Here is a 17116-nt window from a genome sequence, read left to right as displayed (position 1 = left end):
ATGCCTTACATCCATAAATTGTTGGGAATACTATATCTTTAAACATACCCATCTCTGCAAATAACATAAGCAAAACAATAATAAGACCTACCAATAACAAGTATAAGAAGTGTAAGAACTGCAATAGCTACAGGTGCTGTAAGAAGGTGCAGGTCTAAGGATTCCTTAGTCCATTCACAATTGTCTCCTATGTGGGCTGGATCACATGTGCAGAGGTAACCAGGCTTCATATTGTGACACGTACCACCATGCAGGCATGGCTGATATACACACTCATCAATATCCTGGCAGCTGAGGCCCATCAACTGCTGGCCTGGCTCACAACTGCAAAGACAGAAAGTTAGGCAACTGAGAACCAGGAAAAGCTGTCTCACTTGTAAAGACTGGGGATTCACTATGTTCAAACAGTTATTCTAATTTTTCATAGGGTGAATTAGCATGCCTTATTTGTGTCAAGAACTGACAAGCATATATTAAAAAATGCAACTCCTGAGTTCTAAAGGAGAGGAGTATATGTACATATACCTAAATACTGTATGTGCATTACTGTACTGAATTACAGTATCATTTATTTATTCATTTTTTATCTTATCATACTTAACCACTGTTTCCCACGTCAGCGAGGTAGTGCAAGGAGACAGATGAAGAATGGCCTAACCACTCATATATACATACACATAAACTCCCATATACATATCAATGTATACATACATACACATACTTTTTCTTTCGTACTATTCGCCATTTCCCGTGTTAGCGAGGTAGCGTTAAGAACAGAGGACTGGGCCTTTGAAGGAAATCCACACTTGGCCCCCTTCTCTGTTCTTTCTCGGAAAATTGAAAATGAGAGGGGAGGATTTCCAGCCCCCTGCTCCCTCCCCTTTTAGTCGCCTTCTACAACACGCAGGGAATACGTGGGAAGTATTCTTTCTCCCCTATCCCCAGGGATAACATACACATACACAAATATTTATTTATTATTTATTTATTTTGCTTTGTTGCTGTCTCCCGTGTTTGCGAGGTAGCGCAAGGAAACAGACGAAAGAAATGGCCCAACCCACCCCCATACACATGTAAATACACACACGTCCACACACATATATATACATACCCATACATCTCAATGTACACATATATATACACACACAGACATATACATATATACACATGCACACAATTCACACTGTCTGCCTTTATTCATTTCCATCGCCACCTTGCCACGCATGGAATAACATCCCCCTTCCCCCTCATGTGTGCGAGGTAGCGCTAGGAAAAGACAACAAAGGCCCCATTCGTTCACACTCAGTCTCTAGCTGTCATGCAGTAATGGCCGAAACCACAGCTCCCTTTCCACATCCAGGCCCCACAGAACTTTCCATGGTTTACCCCACACGCTTCACATGCCCTGATTCAATCCATTGACAGCACGTTGACCCCGGTATACCACATCGATCCAATTCACTCTATTCCTTGCCCGCCTTTCACCCTCCTGCATGTTCAGGCCCCGATCACTCAAAATCTTTTTCACTCCATCCTTCCACCCCCAATTTGGTCTCCTGCTTATCTTTCTTCCCTCCACCTCTGACACATATATCCTTTTTGTCAATCTTTCCTCACTCATTCTCTCCATGTGTCCAAACCATTTCAACACACCCTCTTCTGCTCTCTCAACCACACTCTTTTAATTCCCACATATCTCTCTTCCCCTTTCATTACTTACTCGATCAAACCACCTCACACCACACATTGTCCTCAAATATTTCATTTCCAACACTGAGTTTGGTAAAGTGTGTAAAAGGAGAAAGTTAAGAGTAAATGTGAATAAGAGCAAGGTTATTAGATTCAGTAGGGTTGAGGGACAAGTTGATTGAGAGGTAAGTGTGAATGGAGAAAAACTGGAGGAAGTGAAACGTTTTAGATATCTGGGAGTGGATCTAGCAGCGGATGGAACCATGGAAGTGGAAGTGAGTCACAGGATGGGGGAGGGGGTGAAGGTTCTGGAAGCATTGAAGAATATGTGGAAGGCAAGAACATTATCTCGGAGCAAAAATGAGGATGTTTGAAGGAATAGTTGTTCCAACAATGTTGTATGGTTGCGAGGCATGGGCTATAGATAGGGTTGTAGCCCATGCCTCGCAACCATATAACACTCTTGGAACCACTGTTCCTTTAAACATCCCTATTTTTACTCTCCAAGATATCATTCTTGCTTTCCACACATTCTTCAAAACTATAGATAGGGTTGTAGCCCATGCCTAGTAAACATATAGCATTGTTGGAACCACAATTCCTTCAAACATACCCATTTTTGCTCTTTGAGATAACGTTCTCGCCTTCTGCACATTCTTCAACGCTCCTAGAACCTTCGCCCCCTCCCCCACCCTGTGACTCACTTCTGCTTCCATGGTTCCATCTGCTGCTAAGTCCACTCCTTGATATCTAAAACACTTCACTTCCTCCAGTTTTTCTCCATTCAAACTTACCTCCCAATTAACTTGTCCCTCAACCCTATTGAGCCTAATAACCTTGCTCTTATTCACATTTACTCTCAGCTTTCTCCTTTCACACACTTTTCTAAACTCAGTCACCATCCTCTGCAGTTTCTCACCTGAATCAGCCACCAGCACTGTATCATCAGACAGCAACAAATGACTCACTTCCCAAACCCTCTCATCCACAACAGACTGCATACTTGCCCCTCTCTCCAAAAGTCCTGCATTCACCTCCCTAACAACCCCACCCATAAACAGATTAAACAACCATGGAGACATCATGCACCCCTGTACATAATTCATACCCGCTGCCTTTATTCATTCCTGTTACCACCCCACCACACATGAAATGACAACCCCTTCACCGCATGTGCACGAGGCAGCACTAGGAAAGGACAACAAAGGCCACATTCGTTCACACTTAGTCTCTAGCTCTCATGTATAATGCACCAAAACCATAGCTCCCTTTCCACATCCAGGCCCCACAGAACTTTCCATGGTTTACCCCAGGCGCTTCACATGCCCTGGTTCAATCCACTGACAGCACGTTGACCCCGGTATACCACATTGTTCCAGTTCACTCTATTCCTTGCACGCCTTTCACCCTCCTGCATGTTCAGGCCCCGATCACTCAAAATCTTTTTCACTCCATCTTTCCACCTCCAATTTGGTCTCCCATTTCTCCTCGTTCCCTCCACCTCTGACACATATATCCTCTTTGTCAATCTTTCCTCACTCATTCTCTCCATGTGACCAAAACATTTCAAAACACCTTCTGCTCTCTCAACCACACTATATTTATTACCTGACATCTCTCTTACCCTTTCACTACTTACTCGATCAAACCACCTCACACCACATATTGTCCTCAAACATCTCATTTCCAACAAATCCACTCACCTCCACACAACTCTATCTATAGCCCACGCCTTGCAGCCATATAACATTGTTGGAACCGCTATTCCTTCAAACACCCATTTTTGCTTTCCGAGATAACGTTCTCGACTTCCACACATTTTTCAACGCTCCCAGAACTTTCGCCCCTTCCCCCACCCTATGGTTCAATTCCACTTCCATGGTTCCATCTGCTGCCAGATCCACTCCCAGATATCTAAAACACTTCACTTCCTCCAGTTTTTCTCCATTCAAATGTACCTCCCAAATGGCTTGTCCCTCAATCCTACTGTACCTAATAACCTTGCTCTTATTCACATTTACTCTCAGCTTTATTCTTTCACATACTTTACCAAACTCAGTCACCAGTTTCTGCAGTTTCTCATCCAAATCAGCCACCAGCGCTGTATCATCAGCAAACAACAACTGACTCACATCCCAAGCTCTCTCATTAACAACAGACTGCATACTTGCCCCTCTCTCCAAAACTCTTGCATTCACCTACCTAACAACCCCATTCATAAACAAATTAAACAACCATGGAGACATTACGCACTCCTGCCGCAAACTGACATTCAGTGAGAACCAATCACTTTCCTCTCTTCGTACTTGTAGACATGCCTTACATTCTTGATAAAAACTTTTCACTGCTTCGAACAACTTGCCTCCCACACCATATATTCTTAATATCTTCCACAGAGAATCTCTATCAACTCTATCATATGCCTTCTCCAGATCCATAAATGCTACATAAAAATCCATTTGCTTTTCTAAGTATTTCTCACATACATTCTTCAAAGCAAACACCAGATCCACACATCCTCTACCACTTCTGAAACCACACTGCTCTTCCCCAATCTGATGCTTTGTACATGCCTTCATCCTCTCAATCAATACCCTCCCATATAATTTCCCAGGAATAATCAACAAACTTATACCTCTGTAATTTGAGCACTCACCTTTATCCCCTTTGCCTTTGTACAATGGCACTATGCAAGCATTCCGCCAATCCTCAGGCACCTAACCATGAGTCATACATACATTAGATAACCTTACCAACCAGTCTACAACACAGTCACCCCCTTTTTTTAATAAATTCCACTGCAATACCATCCAAACCTGCTGCCTTGCCGGCTTTCATCTTCCGCAAAGCTTTAACTACCTCTTCTCTGTTTACGAAATCATTCTCCCTAACCCTCTCACTTTGCACACCACCTCATCCAAAACACCCTATATCTGCTACTCTATCATCAAACACATTCAACAAACCTCCAAAATACTCACTCCATCTCCTCACATTACCACTACTTGTTATCACCTCCCCATTAGCCCCCTTCACTGATGTTCCCATTTGTTCCCTTGTCTTACACACTTTATTTACCTTCTTCCAAAACATCTTTTTTTATATTTATTTTATTTTGCTTTGTCGCTGTCTCCCGTGTTTGTGAGGTAGCGCAAGGAAATAGACAAAAGAAATGGCCCAACCCACCCCTATACACATGTATATACACACACGTCCACACACGCAAATATACATACCTATACATCTCAATGTACACATATATATACACACACAGACACATACATATATACCCATACACACAATTCACACTGTCTGCCTTTATTCATTCCCATCGCCACCTCGCCACACATGGAATACCATCCCCCTCCCCCCTCATGTGTGCGGAGTAGCGCTAGGAAAAGACAACAAAGGCCTCATTCGTTCACACTCAGTCTCTAGCTGTCATGCAATAATGCCCGAAACCACAGCTCCCTTTCCACATCCACGCCCCACACAGCTTTCCATGATTTACCCCAGACGCTTCACATGCCCTGATTCAATCCACTGATAGCACGTCAACCCCAGTATACCACATCGATCCAATTCACTCTATTCCTTGCCCGCCTTTCACCCTCCTCCATGTTCAGGCCCCCATCACTCAAAAACTTTTTCACTCCATCTTTCCACCTCCAATTTGGTCTCTCACTTCTCGTTCCCTCCCCCTCCGACACATATATCCTCTTGGTCAATCTTTCCTCACTCATTCTCTCCATGTGCCCAAACCATTTCAAAACACCCTCTTCTGCTCTCTCAACCACGCTCTTTTTATTTCCACACATCTCTCTTACCCTTACATTACTTACTCGATCAAACCACACATTGTCCTCAAACATCTCATTTCCAGCACATCCACCCTCCTGCGTATAACTCTATCCATAGCCCATGCCTCGCAACCATACAACATTGTTGGAACCGCTATTCCTTCAAACATACCCATTTTTGCTTTCCGAGATAATGTTCTCGACTTCCACACATTCTTCAAGGCTCCCAGGATTTTCGCCCCCTCCCCCACCCTATGATTCACTTCCGCTTCCATGGTTCCATCCGCTGCCAGATCCACTCCCAGATATCTAAAACACTTTACTTCCTCCAGTTTTTCTCCATTCAAACTTACCTCCCAATTGACCTGACCCTCAACCCTACTGTACCTAATAACCTTGCTCTTATTCACATTTACTCTTAACTTTCTTCTTTCACACACTTTACCAAACTCAGTCACCAGCTTCTGCAGTTTCTCACATGAATCAGCCATCAGCGCTGTATCATCAGCGAACAACAACTGACTCACTTCCCAAGCTCTCTCATCCACAACAGACTTCATTCTTGCACCTCTTTCCAAAACTCTTGCATTCACCTCCCTAACAACCCCATCTATAAACAAATTAAACAACCATGGAGACATCACACACCCCTGCCGCAAACCTACACTCACTGAGAACCAATCACTTTCCTCTCTTCCTCTTTTTTTATTTTTTTTTTTATTATACTTTGTCGCTGTCTCCCGCGTTTGCGAGGTAGCGCAAAGAAACAGACGAAAGAAATGGCCTAACCCCCCCCCATACACATGTATATACATACGTCCACACACGCAAATATACATACCTACACAGCTTTCCATGGTTTACCCCAGACGCTTCACATGCCCTGATTCAATCCACTGACAGCACGTCAACCCCGGTATACCACATCGCTCCAATTCACTCTATTCCTTGCCCTCCTTTCACCCTCCTGCATGTTCAGGCCCCGATCACACAAAATCTTTTTCACTCCATCTTTCCACCTCCAATTTGGTCTCCCTCTTCTCCTCGTTCCCTCCACCTCCGACACATATATCCTCTTGGTCAATCTTTCCTCACTCATCCTCTCCATGTGCCCAAACCACTTCAAAACACCCTCTTCTGCTCTCTCAACCACGCTCTTTTTATTTCCACACATCTCTCTTACCCTTACGTTACTCACTCGATCAAACCACCTCACACCACACATTGTCCTCAAACATCTCATTTCCATTACATCCATCCTCCTGCGCACAACTCTATCCATAGCCCACGCCTCGCAACCATACAACATTGTTGGAACCACTATTCCTTCAAACATACCCATTTTTGCTTTCCGAGATAATGTTCTCGACTTCCACACATTCTTCAAGGCCCCTAGAATTTTCGCCCCCTCCCCCACCCTATGATCCACTTCCACTTCCATGGTTCCATCCGCTGCCAGATCCACTCCCAGATATCTAAAACACTTCACTTCCTCCAGTTTTTCTCCATTCAAACTCACCTCCCAATTGACTTGACCCTCAACCCTACTGTACCTAATAACCTTGCTCTTATTCACATTCACTCTTAACTTTCTTCTTCCACACACTTTACCAAACTCAGTCACCAGCTTCTGCAGTTTCTCACATGAATCAGCCACCAGCGCTGTATCATCAGCGAACAACAACTGACTCACTTCCCAAGCTCTCTCATCCCCAACAGACTTCATACTTGCCCCTCTTTCCAAAACTCTTGCATTTACCTCCCTAACAACCCCATCCATAAACAAATTAAACAACCATGGAGACATCACACACCCCTGCCGCAAACCTACATTCACTGAGAACCAATCACTTTCCTCTCTTCCTACACGTACACATGCCTTACATCCTCGATAAAAACTTTTCACTGCTTCTAACAACTTTCCTCTTTTTATTCTCCCTAAAATTTAATGATATTCTCTCACCCCAACTCTCATTTGCCCTCTTTTTCACTTCTTGCACCTTTCTCTTGACCTCCTGTCTCTTTCTTTTATACATCTCCCACTCATTTGCTTTATTTCCCTGCAAAAATCATCCAAATGCCTTTCTCTTCTCTTTCACTAATAATCTTACCTCTTCATCCCACCACTCACTACCCTTTCTAATCTGCCCACCTCCTAAGCTTCTCATGCCACAAGCATCTTTTGCGCAAGCCATTACTGCTTTCCTAAATACATCTCATTCCTCCCCCACTCCCCTTACCTCCTTTGTACTCACCTTTTTCCATTCTATACTCAGTCTCTCCTGGTACTTCCTCACACAAGTCTCCTTCCCAAGCTCACTTATTCCCACCACTCTCTTTACCCCAAAATTCTCTCTTCTTTTCTGAAAACCTCTACAAATCTTCACCTTCACCTCCACAAGATAATGATCAGACATCCCTCCAGTTGCACCTCTCAGCACATTAACATCCAAAAGTCTCTCTTTCATGCGGTTATCAATTAACATCTCTCCTACTTACATACGTATACTCATGTATATCTCTCTTTCTAACCCAGGTATTCCCAAACATCAGTCCTTTTTCAGCACACAAATCTACAAGCTCTTCACCATTTCCATTTACAACACCAAACACCCCATGTACACCAATTATTCCCTCAACTGCCACATTACTCACCTTTGCATTCAAATCACCCATCACTATAACCCTGTCACGTGCATCAAGACTACTAACACACTCACTCAGCTGCTCCCAAAACACTTGCCTCTCATGATCTTTCTTCTCATGCCCAGGTGCATATGCACCAATAATCACCCATCTCTCTCCATCCACTTTCAGTTTTACCCATATCAATCTAGAGTTTACTTTCTTACACTCTATCACATACTCCCACCACTCCTGTTTCAGGAGTAGTGCTACTCCTTCCCTTGCTCTTGTCCTATCACCAACCCCTGACTTTACTCCCAAGACATTCCCAGACAACTCTTCCCCTTTACCCTTTAGCTTCGTTTTACTCAGAGCCAGAACATCCAGGTTCCTTTCCTCAAACATACTACCTATCTCTCCTTTTTTCTCATCTTGGTTACATCCACACACATTTAGACACCCCAATCTGATCCTTTGAGGAGGATGAGCACTCCCCACGTGACTCCTTCTTCTGTTTCCCCTTTTAGAAAGTTAAAATACAAGGAGGGGAGGGTTTCTAGCCCCCCGCCCCCATCCCCTTTGGTCGCTTTCTACGACATGTGAGGAATGCATGGGAAGTATTCTTTCTCCCCTATCCCCAGGGATAGGGGAGAAATAACTATACTGCAGCGAATCACACTCTATCCTACATAAACTTTTCACTGAATCCCTTTCATATTCTGTCATCCTTTCCTCTTTCTATGATCTCGTTTCTTTTTTCCTTTTTTTTGAGCTCCCCAGTGCTTTTCTCCAATAAAGAATGAACCCCTCACCTGCATGTTGCATGTCTCCAGGAGTTACGACAGGAAAGAGGTGGAAAACATGTAGTGTTGTTGCACAAATCAGTGGTGTGGCAACCATGTTCAATGTTTTGTTGGTTAGTCACCCTACCCCAGCTGGTCCCATTTGCAGAAGCTGGTAATGGGAGGGGATGATCTGATACACGCACATCATCAATGCAAGCTGTTGGATTTGGATAACACATATTACACTTACTAACATTGTTATTATAATTATGCTAAACATAATAATGCCATAATTACTATTATAATTTTCTTTTTTCTTTCATACTTGTGTGCCATCTCCTGCAATAGCAAGGTAGTGCCAGAACACATGAAGAAAAGGCCTCATAGAAATCCAGAGCCCTTTCTGTGGGCTCCTGCAGCTTTGAGTTTGCCTCCACCAAGGGGCACAGAAATGATAAGCTCCAATGAAGCAAGAAGTTCCTTGACAAAACTGAATATCATAGATATTGAGCAACAGAACGAATCTTAGGAATCTTGAAACTAGACAGCATGATTTGCAGAACAGAGGGTAATGACTGACACATGAAAGGGAACTGGGACACTGAAGTAGAAGTACATGGGAAATCATCAAGTGAAGCTGAAGAGCAAGCAATATTCACGGTTACAGGCAGAACAATTAGAAGTATATGATTTGGTAGATGGAAGGTTTAAAAAAGTGTGGAAAATGCTAACTCAATGCATGCCAACCAAAATGGGATTTTAGATAAAATAAGACATGAAAGACTGAGATGGCAAGTAATGTGCATCAAAATTAAGAACATTTCTGACCTATGTAAGAGGTTGGTGATTTTTGGTGTGGAAAAGGAAAACTTGATGATTCAAAGACTACTGTAGGCTACAAACTTACCACTTAATTAGTCTAAGATAAAAAATAAGGAGACTTACTAGGTATATTCGAGTCATAAGGGGACGTCTAATAATAATTATGTTCAGTGTGGAGTTTTGTGGCCAAATAGTACTTGAGTAAGAGAAGAAACTTGGAAACGAGAAGGAATTTAGTGGGATATCCATCATAGGTGATAGAACAAGGGAAGGTGAGTACAGTCAGAAGGCAAAAACAGGACACATCAAATGAGGGTAGAGAGCAAAACAGCTCAGACTGCACCTTACAGAGGTCATGCATATCAAGTACAGTAAATTTCATGGAAAAAAATATATATTAATGTAAAAGAACTAACAGGAAATGGAAAAAAAAATATTGGGGTTCAAGGACGGAACTTGAGAAACAAATGCAATTATGTTGGAGTGGTGGGGAGAAAACCTACCATGGATGAGGCCCAGCTTAATATATTTGGAGGAGCAAATGATAGCAAGAAAGGAAAGAGAAGAGGGGGGTTGTGGGAAACTTTGAAAGAGAGTACTGATTAGAAAGAAGTGGGAGATAATCCATAACTTTTCCTTAAATCTATGTAAAGAGCAACCACTAGGCCTAAAGGATTTTGGAGGAGCTTTTGTTGAGGATGATGTAAAGATATGCAAGAAACTAGATGAAAAATTTAAGTGTTTTAAGTGTGGAAGACACTATAGCCTGAACATAAGTGAGATGGAATAGGAAGGAGGTCTTGGAAAGCACTAAAATTTTTAAAAAAGGCAAACAGCCTGCTACAGAGCTTGCTGCTGATGAGGTTGCTGCTGAAGAAATGTGCAGAGATGCTTGATCGGCCACTTGATATAATGTTCAAGCTGTAGATGGAGGAAGGTAAAGTACCAAGGGGGTAGAAGGGTGAGTAAGGCTGGTACCCCCTCACTAGCAATTATGATGGCTGGAAAGGTCTTGACCCATTTTTATTTCATGACTGTGGTATGCTCAGCAGTGGCAAGAAAAACTTACAGAGAAAGTGCAGAGAAGGGAAGCAGAGATGGTGCTAGAATTAAGAAGTGAGTTACAGTGAGAGGTTAAAGAACATGTTGTCCATCATGGATGAGAAAATTGCGAGAGGTGAATAAATCACAAACCTTAGATTTTTAAAAGATGTAAAGACAGGACATCCAAGGGCCATGACATGAAATAAAGCAAGCAACTTGTTAGAAATGATATCAATATGTACTTTCATGGTGTTCAGTATTTTTTTCATTTTTTTTCATACTTTGTCGCTGTCTCCCGCGTTTGCGAGGTAGCGCAAGGAAACAGACGAAAGAAATGGCCGAACCCCCCCCCCATACACATGTACATACGTCCACACACGCAAATATACATACCTACACAGCCTTCCATGGTTTACCCCAGACGCTTCACATGCCTTGATTCAATCCACCGACAGCACGTCAACCCCTGTATACCACATCGCTCCAATTCACTCTATTCCTTGCCCTCCTTTCACCCTCCTGCATGTTCAGGCCCCGATCACACAAAATCTTTTTCACTCCATCTTTCCACCTCCAATTTGGTCTCCCTCTTCTCCTCGTTCCCTCCACCTCCGACACATATATCCTCTTGGTCAATCTTTCCTCACTCATTCTCTCCATGTGCCCAAACCATTTCAAAACACCCTCTTCTGCTCTCTCAACCACGCTCTTTTTATTTCCACACATCTCTCTTACCCTTACGTTACTTACTCGATCAAACCACCTCACACCACACATTGTCCTCAAACATCTCATTTCCAGCACATCCATCCTCCTGCGCACATCTCTATCCATAGCCCACGCCTCGCAACCATACAACATTGTTGGAACCACTATTCCTTCAAACATACCCATTTTTGCTTTCCGAGATAATGTTCTCGACTTCCACACATTTTTCAAGGCTCCCAAAATTTTCGCCCCCTCCCCCACCCTATGATCCACTTCCGCTTCCATGGTTCCATCCGCTGACAGATCCACTCCCAGATATCTAAAACACTTCACTTCCTCCAGTATGAGTGTATAAACTAAGTGATGAAACTGAGAATCCAGACAGCATACCAAAGTTAAAAAGATACGAGAGAAAGTAAAAAGAAGAAGCCTCATGAGTGTAGTAGAACTCCCTCCTTTTGTCATGCAAACAGGAAGCAATAAATAATTATTCAGAACTATTTTACTGCTGAATACAAAATAGTACACATGGTTTAAAAACACACTACATAACACCTAGTCTCTACCAGCTTACAGTGGCAGTTTTCCTTATGCAGAGGCCTTTTGGTGTTTATTTCAATCCATCATAAATTGTCTCTGTAATCCCAAATAATCCTAAGTAATCAAGTTAGTTGTGTTGAAAGAAAAAAGATAAAGAAAAAATATTCATGGTAAAGGCTACTAGATAAGACAGTTAGGAGTTAAGTTCTCAATGTTGAAATCCTTATATAATGTTAAGTTTTTGATGAATTTCAACGGCTATAATTTACCTAAAATTTTGTATTGGATTCTGATATGGTCTGTGTGATGTACTTATTGTTACCATGATGTAGATTAGCACTCACTGTTTTCAAGGTCATCGTGTACTGTCACCAGACTGAGGTTCACAAACTCTGGAATACCACCCAAAGTTGTTCCATACCGACTGTCAACATAGATAGGCATAGGAAGTGCAGGAACAAGAGCCTGAATGTCTCCAAGGTTGATCGTGGTAAATATAGATGCCAGTGTCTCATTCTTTCGCCATCCATCTCCATCATCTACTGAGATGATTAAGTTATGTCCATGACGAATTACTCGTATGGTGTGCCACAAACCATCACCCAGTGGAAAGCCCTCTAAACACACCTCCTGTGCTGTCCACTCCATCCCAGAGACCAGTGCACAAGCCACACCACCACGTAACTGTGACAGGCACAAAAATACTTTTTTGGATTACCATCACAAATTGCCCTCTGAATTAACATACACATATATGTAAACAATGACAGTATATAAGCAAGACTATAGACTTGTAATGCTATGAGAGCATGGTTTTTGCTGTGAGCTTACATATAATTTCAAGGAAGAGGTTTGTTGGATGGCAGCCAACCGCACCAGGAGACCACTAGGGTGACCACGTGCCCTTAGTCGCAGCTGCAGAGATAAATCATATGGGTTTGGTTTGAAAGATAGTGCTATTTTCATGTATGAAGCCTGGCCAAGGGCAACTGGTATGGTAGGCATGGTACACTTTGGCCCTGTCCATCCTGGTAGACATTCACATCTAGGATTGTCTAAGCCATCAACACAATGGCCTCGCAGACCACAGGAGCCCAACCTGTCCCTACAAGACATCTCCTGGGGTTTACACCACTTCAAACTTCTACTGCTGTATGCTGGCTCACCCAGATCAATCAGCTGAGAAAGAGGACGTTTTAGGATGTTCATCAAGCGTGTACTGATTATAGTATTACACTTCCAACAAATTAGAAAGGTTTGAGTTTCAAGTATACTTCAAAAATACCTACAAAATTAATTTGAAATCAAATGTATCTTGAAAAAAAGTAAATGCAAACAATTTAAGCTCTATGCCACAAGAAAGGTGCTAGTAACTTGAAAAAAATAGAACGCAATGCACAAACTCCTTAATCTGAATTTATGATTTTATTAATTTTACTGTAAATGTAACCTGTGATATACAAAAAAAGTGATGGTATAATTCTGAGCAAGTCTACCTCTCCATTAACTGTAAGATGAGATATGCAGCCATCTAAGGCCTGGTTCACAAGAACATTCGACCATCCATAGTCGGCAGAATGAGGGTATGGATGAGCAAGGCCACCAAGCTGGACTGGTGCACTGCTGCCCCAGCTTTCTGTCACCTGAGCATCCACCCAAGGTGCTCTTGCAATACAGTGGGCATCATTAGTAGTGTTAGTTGCCCACCCATGTCCACAGAGGTCTACCATTAGAGTCACTCCCTGCAGGAAGTGAATGAACACACACACAAAGAAACCATATATACAGATAACCAAATAAACAGAAAAAATTAAACCATACCATCTGATTAATTTAATGCTGATTTAAGGCTTACTATAAATCTGAATAATGTGAACATGGCAACATATTCTTTGGAACTTTGTTCTTATTCACAATTGAGTTATTTGCATCTAATCATATAAAGTATACGAATGAAAAGAGATTGTAGGATTTGCCTTCATTATGGATTCAAAAAGCACAATAGTGCAGGTAAAGATAGTACCTGAGCATTGAGGTGCACATGAAGGGTGTGCCAGGTGCCAGTGTTGACTGTAACTGCCACTTGCAGCTTAATTGGTCCTCTTGCTCCTTCCAGTAGCACCTGTGGCTGCCCATCTACAAGCTGTAACACCATCAAAGGAGTGGGTGGGTAGTGTGGAAGAGAGGATGTGGATGATAAGGGTCCTGAGTAGAGGACTAATGCATGTGTACAGTGAGTGAGAAGGCGTAAGGACAGGGTGGTGGGGAGACAGGGAGGCAGAGGACGAACCCAGGCCCAGCCAGACCCTGTGAAGGTGCGGGCGAGAATCTTACATTGAGGTCCCCAAGACCTTCCTGGACACACACACCTACAAAAAACCACAAGTACAAGAATAAATGTCTGAAACTAACAAATGGTATAATGCAAAATATTCCTTCTGAATATCTTAACTCATTTAAGATCTACAAGTGCCTGTCCTTAACTGAAAACATAAAAAATGGGCAATGGAATGTGATGAAAGAATGTCATGCAGCCCTAAATTCAGGTTGACAAATACATGATGGATGTCTAACATACACCCAGTGAAGAATATAACACAACCATAATCAAGACAGATATTAATATCAAGAGCAGCAAAGCATCATTTGAAAAACAAATCTATAGTGGAGTGTGATTACCTACAGGTACTTACTGAATTATATGTGCATATGGGGAGGGAACATAACCCTCATGGGGCTCTACCTCTTGACCTTTGATTCCAAATGTATTGCTTTTGAGTTTAACCATGCCATCTGAATTACTACATAATCATTTACTATATACTCTATTGCAGTGATGGATTGTGCAAAAGGCTTGTGGCATGAGAAGAGTGGGAGGTGGGTTGATTAGAAAGGGTATTGAGTGGTGGGATGAAGAAGTAAGAGTATTAGTGAAAGAGAAGAGAGAGGCATTTGGACGATTTTTGCAGGGAAAAAATGCAATTGAGTGGGAGATGTATAAAAGAAAGAGACAGGAGGTCAAGAGAAAGGTGCAAGAGGTGAAAAAAAGGGCAAATGAGAGTTGGGGTGAGAAAGTATCATTAAATTTTAGGGAGAATAAAAAGATGTTCTGGAAGGAGGTAAATAAAGTGCGTAAGACAAGGGAGCAAATGGGAACTTCAGTGAAGGGCGCAAATGGGGAGGTGATAACAAGTAGTGGTGATGTGAGAAGGAGATGGAGTGAGTATTTTGAAGGTTTGTTGAATGTGTTTGATGATAGAGTGGCAGATATAGGGTGTTTTGGTCGAGGTGGTGTGCAAAGTGAGAGGGTTAGGGAAAATGATTTGGTAAACAGAGAAGAGGTAGTGAAAGCTTTGCGGAAGATGAAAGCCGGCAAGGCAGCAGGTTTGGATAGTATTGCAGTGGAATTTATTAAAAAAGGGGGTGACTGTATTGTTGACTGGTTGGTAAGGTTATTTAATGTATGTATGACTCATGGTGAGGTGCCTGAGGATTGGCGGAATGCGTGCATAGTGCCATTGTACAAAGGCAAAGGGGATAAGAGTGAGTGCTCAAATTACAGAGGTATAAGTTTGTTGAGTATTCCTGGTAAATTATATGGGAGGGTATTGATTGAGAGGGTGAAGGCATGTACAGAGCATCAGATTGGGGAAGAGCAGTGTGGTTTCTGAAGTGGTAGAGGATGTGTGGATCAGGTGTTTGCTTTGAAGAATGTATGTGAGAAATACTTAGAAAAGCAAATGGATTTGTATGTAGCATTTATGGATCTGGAGAAGGCATATGATAGAGTTGAAGAAGGCATATGATAGAGTTGATAGAGATGCTCTGTGGAAGGTATTAAGAATATATGGTGTGGGAGGAAAGCAGTGAAAAGTTTTTATCGAGGATGTAAGGCATGTGTACATGTAGGAAGAGAGGAAAGTGATTGGTTCTCAGTGAATGTAGGTTTGCGGCAGGGGTGTGTGATGTTTCCATGGTTGTTTAATTTGTTTATGGATGGGGTTGTTAGGGAGGTAAATGCAAGAGTTTTGGAAAGAGGGGCAAGTATGAAGTTTGTTGGGGATGAGAGAGCTTGGGAAGTGAGTCAGTTGTTGTTCGCTGATGATACAGCGCTGGTGGCTGATTCATGTGAGAAACTGCAGAAGCTGGTGACTGAGTTTGGTAAAGTGTGTGGAAGAAGAAAGTTAAGAGTAAATGTGAATAAGAGCAAGGTTATTAGGTACAGTAGGGTTGAGGGTCAAGTCAATTGGGAGGTGAGTTTGAATGGAGAAAAACTGGAGGAAGTGAAGTGTTTTAGATATCTGGGAGTGGATCTGGCAGCGGATGGAACCATGGAAGCGGAAGTGGATCATAGGGTGGGGGAGGGGGCGAAAATTCTGGAGGCCTTGAAGAATGTGTGGAAGTCGAGAACATTATCTCGGAAAGCAAAAATGGGTATGTTTGAAGGAATAGTGGTTCCAACAATGTTGTATGGTTGCGAGGCGTGGGCTATGGATAGAGTTGTGCGCAGGAGGATGGATGTGCTGGAAATAAGATGTTTGAGGACAATGTGTGGTGTGAGGTGGTTTGATCGAGTGAGTAACGTAAGGGTAAGAGAGATGTGTGGAAATAAAAAGAGCGTGGTTGAGAGAGCAGAAGAGGGTGTTTTGAAGTGGTTTGGGCACATGGAGAGAATGAGTGAGGAAAGATTGACCAAGAGGATATATGTGTCGGAGGTGGAGGGAACGAGGAGAAGAGGGAGACCAAATTGGAGGTGGAAAGATGGAGTGAAAAAGATTTTGTGTGATCGGGGCCTGAACATGCAGGAGGGTGAAAGGAGGGCAAGGAATAGAGTGAATTGGAGCGATGTGGTATACCGGGGTTGACGTGCTGTCAGTGGATTGAATCAAGGCATGTGAAGCGTCTGGGGTAAACCATGGAAAGCTGTGTAGGTATGTATATTTGCGTGTGTGGACGTATGTATATACATGTGTATGGGGGGGGTTGGGCCATTTCTTTCGTCTGTTTCCTTGCGCTACCTCGCAAACGCTGGAGACAGTGACAAAGTATAAAAAAAAAAAAAAAAAAAAATACTCTATTGCTGAAGATATGTCCTCTTACACT

General features: G+C 42.6%; 1 protein-coding gene across 11 annotated transcripts in view; it reads right to left on the bottom strand.

Annotated features, from left to right (window-relative positions):
- The window catches only part of LOC139746178 (putative neural-cadherin 2), a 760037-nt gene that overhangs the window by 11839 nt on the left and 731082 nt on the right, over positions 1–17116 (bottom strand). For 7 of the 11 annotated variants that reach the window (XR_011712087.1, XM_071657094.1, XM_071657095.1 and 4 more), the window contains exons 21-26: positions 14037–14382; positions 13510–13755; positions 12845–13192; positions 12358–12697; positions 8927–9116; positions 92–324 (exon numbers count right to left, since the gene is read on the bottom strand). Coding sequence is in view for 8 of the 11 variants with exons in the window: in XM_071657094.1 (XP_071513195.1) it covers positions 92–324; positions 8927–9116; positions 12358–12697; positions 12845–13192; positions 13510–13755; positions 14037–14382 (1703 nt within the window). In the remaining 3 variants the exon portion in view is untranslated. Of the gene's footprint in view, positions 1–87; positions 325–8926; positions 9117–12357; positions 12718–12844; positions 13193–13509; positions 13756–14036; positions 14383–17116 lie in introns of those variants that run through there. The other 4 variants (XR_011712090.1, XR_011712091.1, XM_071657101.1 and 1 more) reach the window with 4 other exon arrangements.

Source organism: Panulirus ornatus, chromosome 64, assembly GCF_036320965.1.
Source record: "Panulirus ornatus isolate Po-2019 chromosome 64, ASM3632096v1, whole genome shotgun sequence".
Lineage (NCBI taxonomy): Eukaryota > Metazoa > Arthropoda > Malacostraca > Decapoda > Palinuridae > Panulirus > Panulirus ornatus.
The sequence above is the reverse complement of the archived record's forward strand: the minus strand, read 5'-3'. Positions and strand labels throughout refer to the sequence as shown.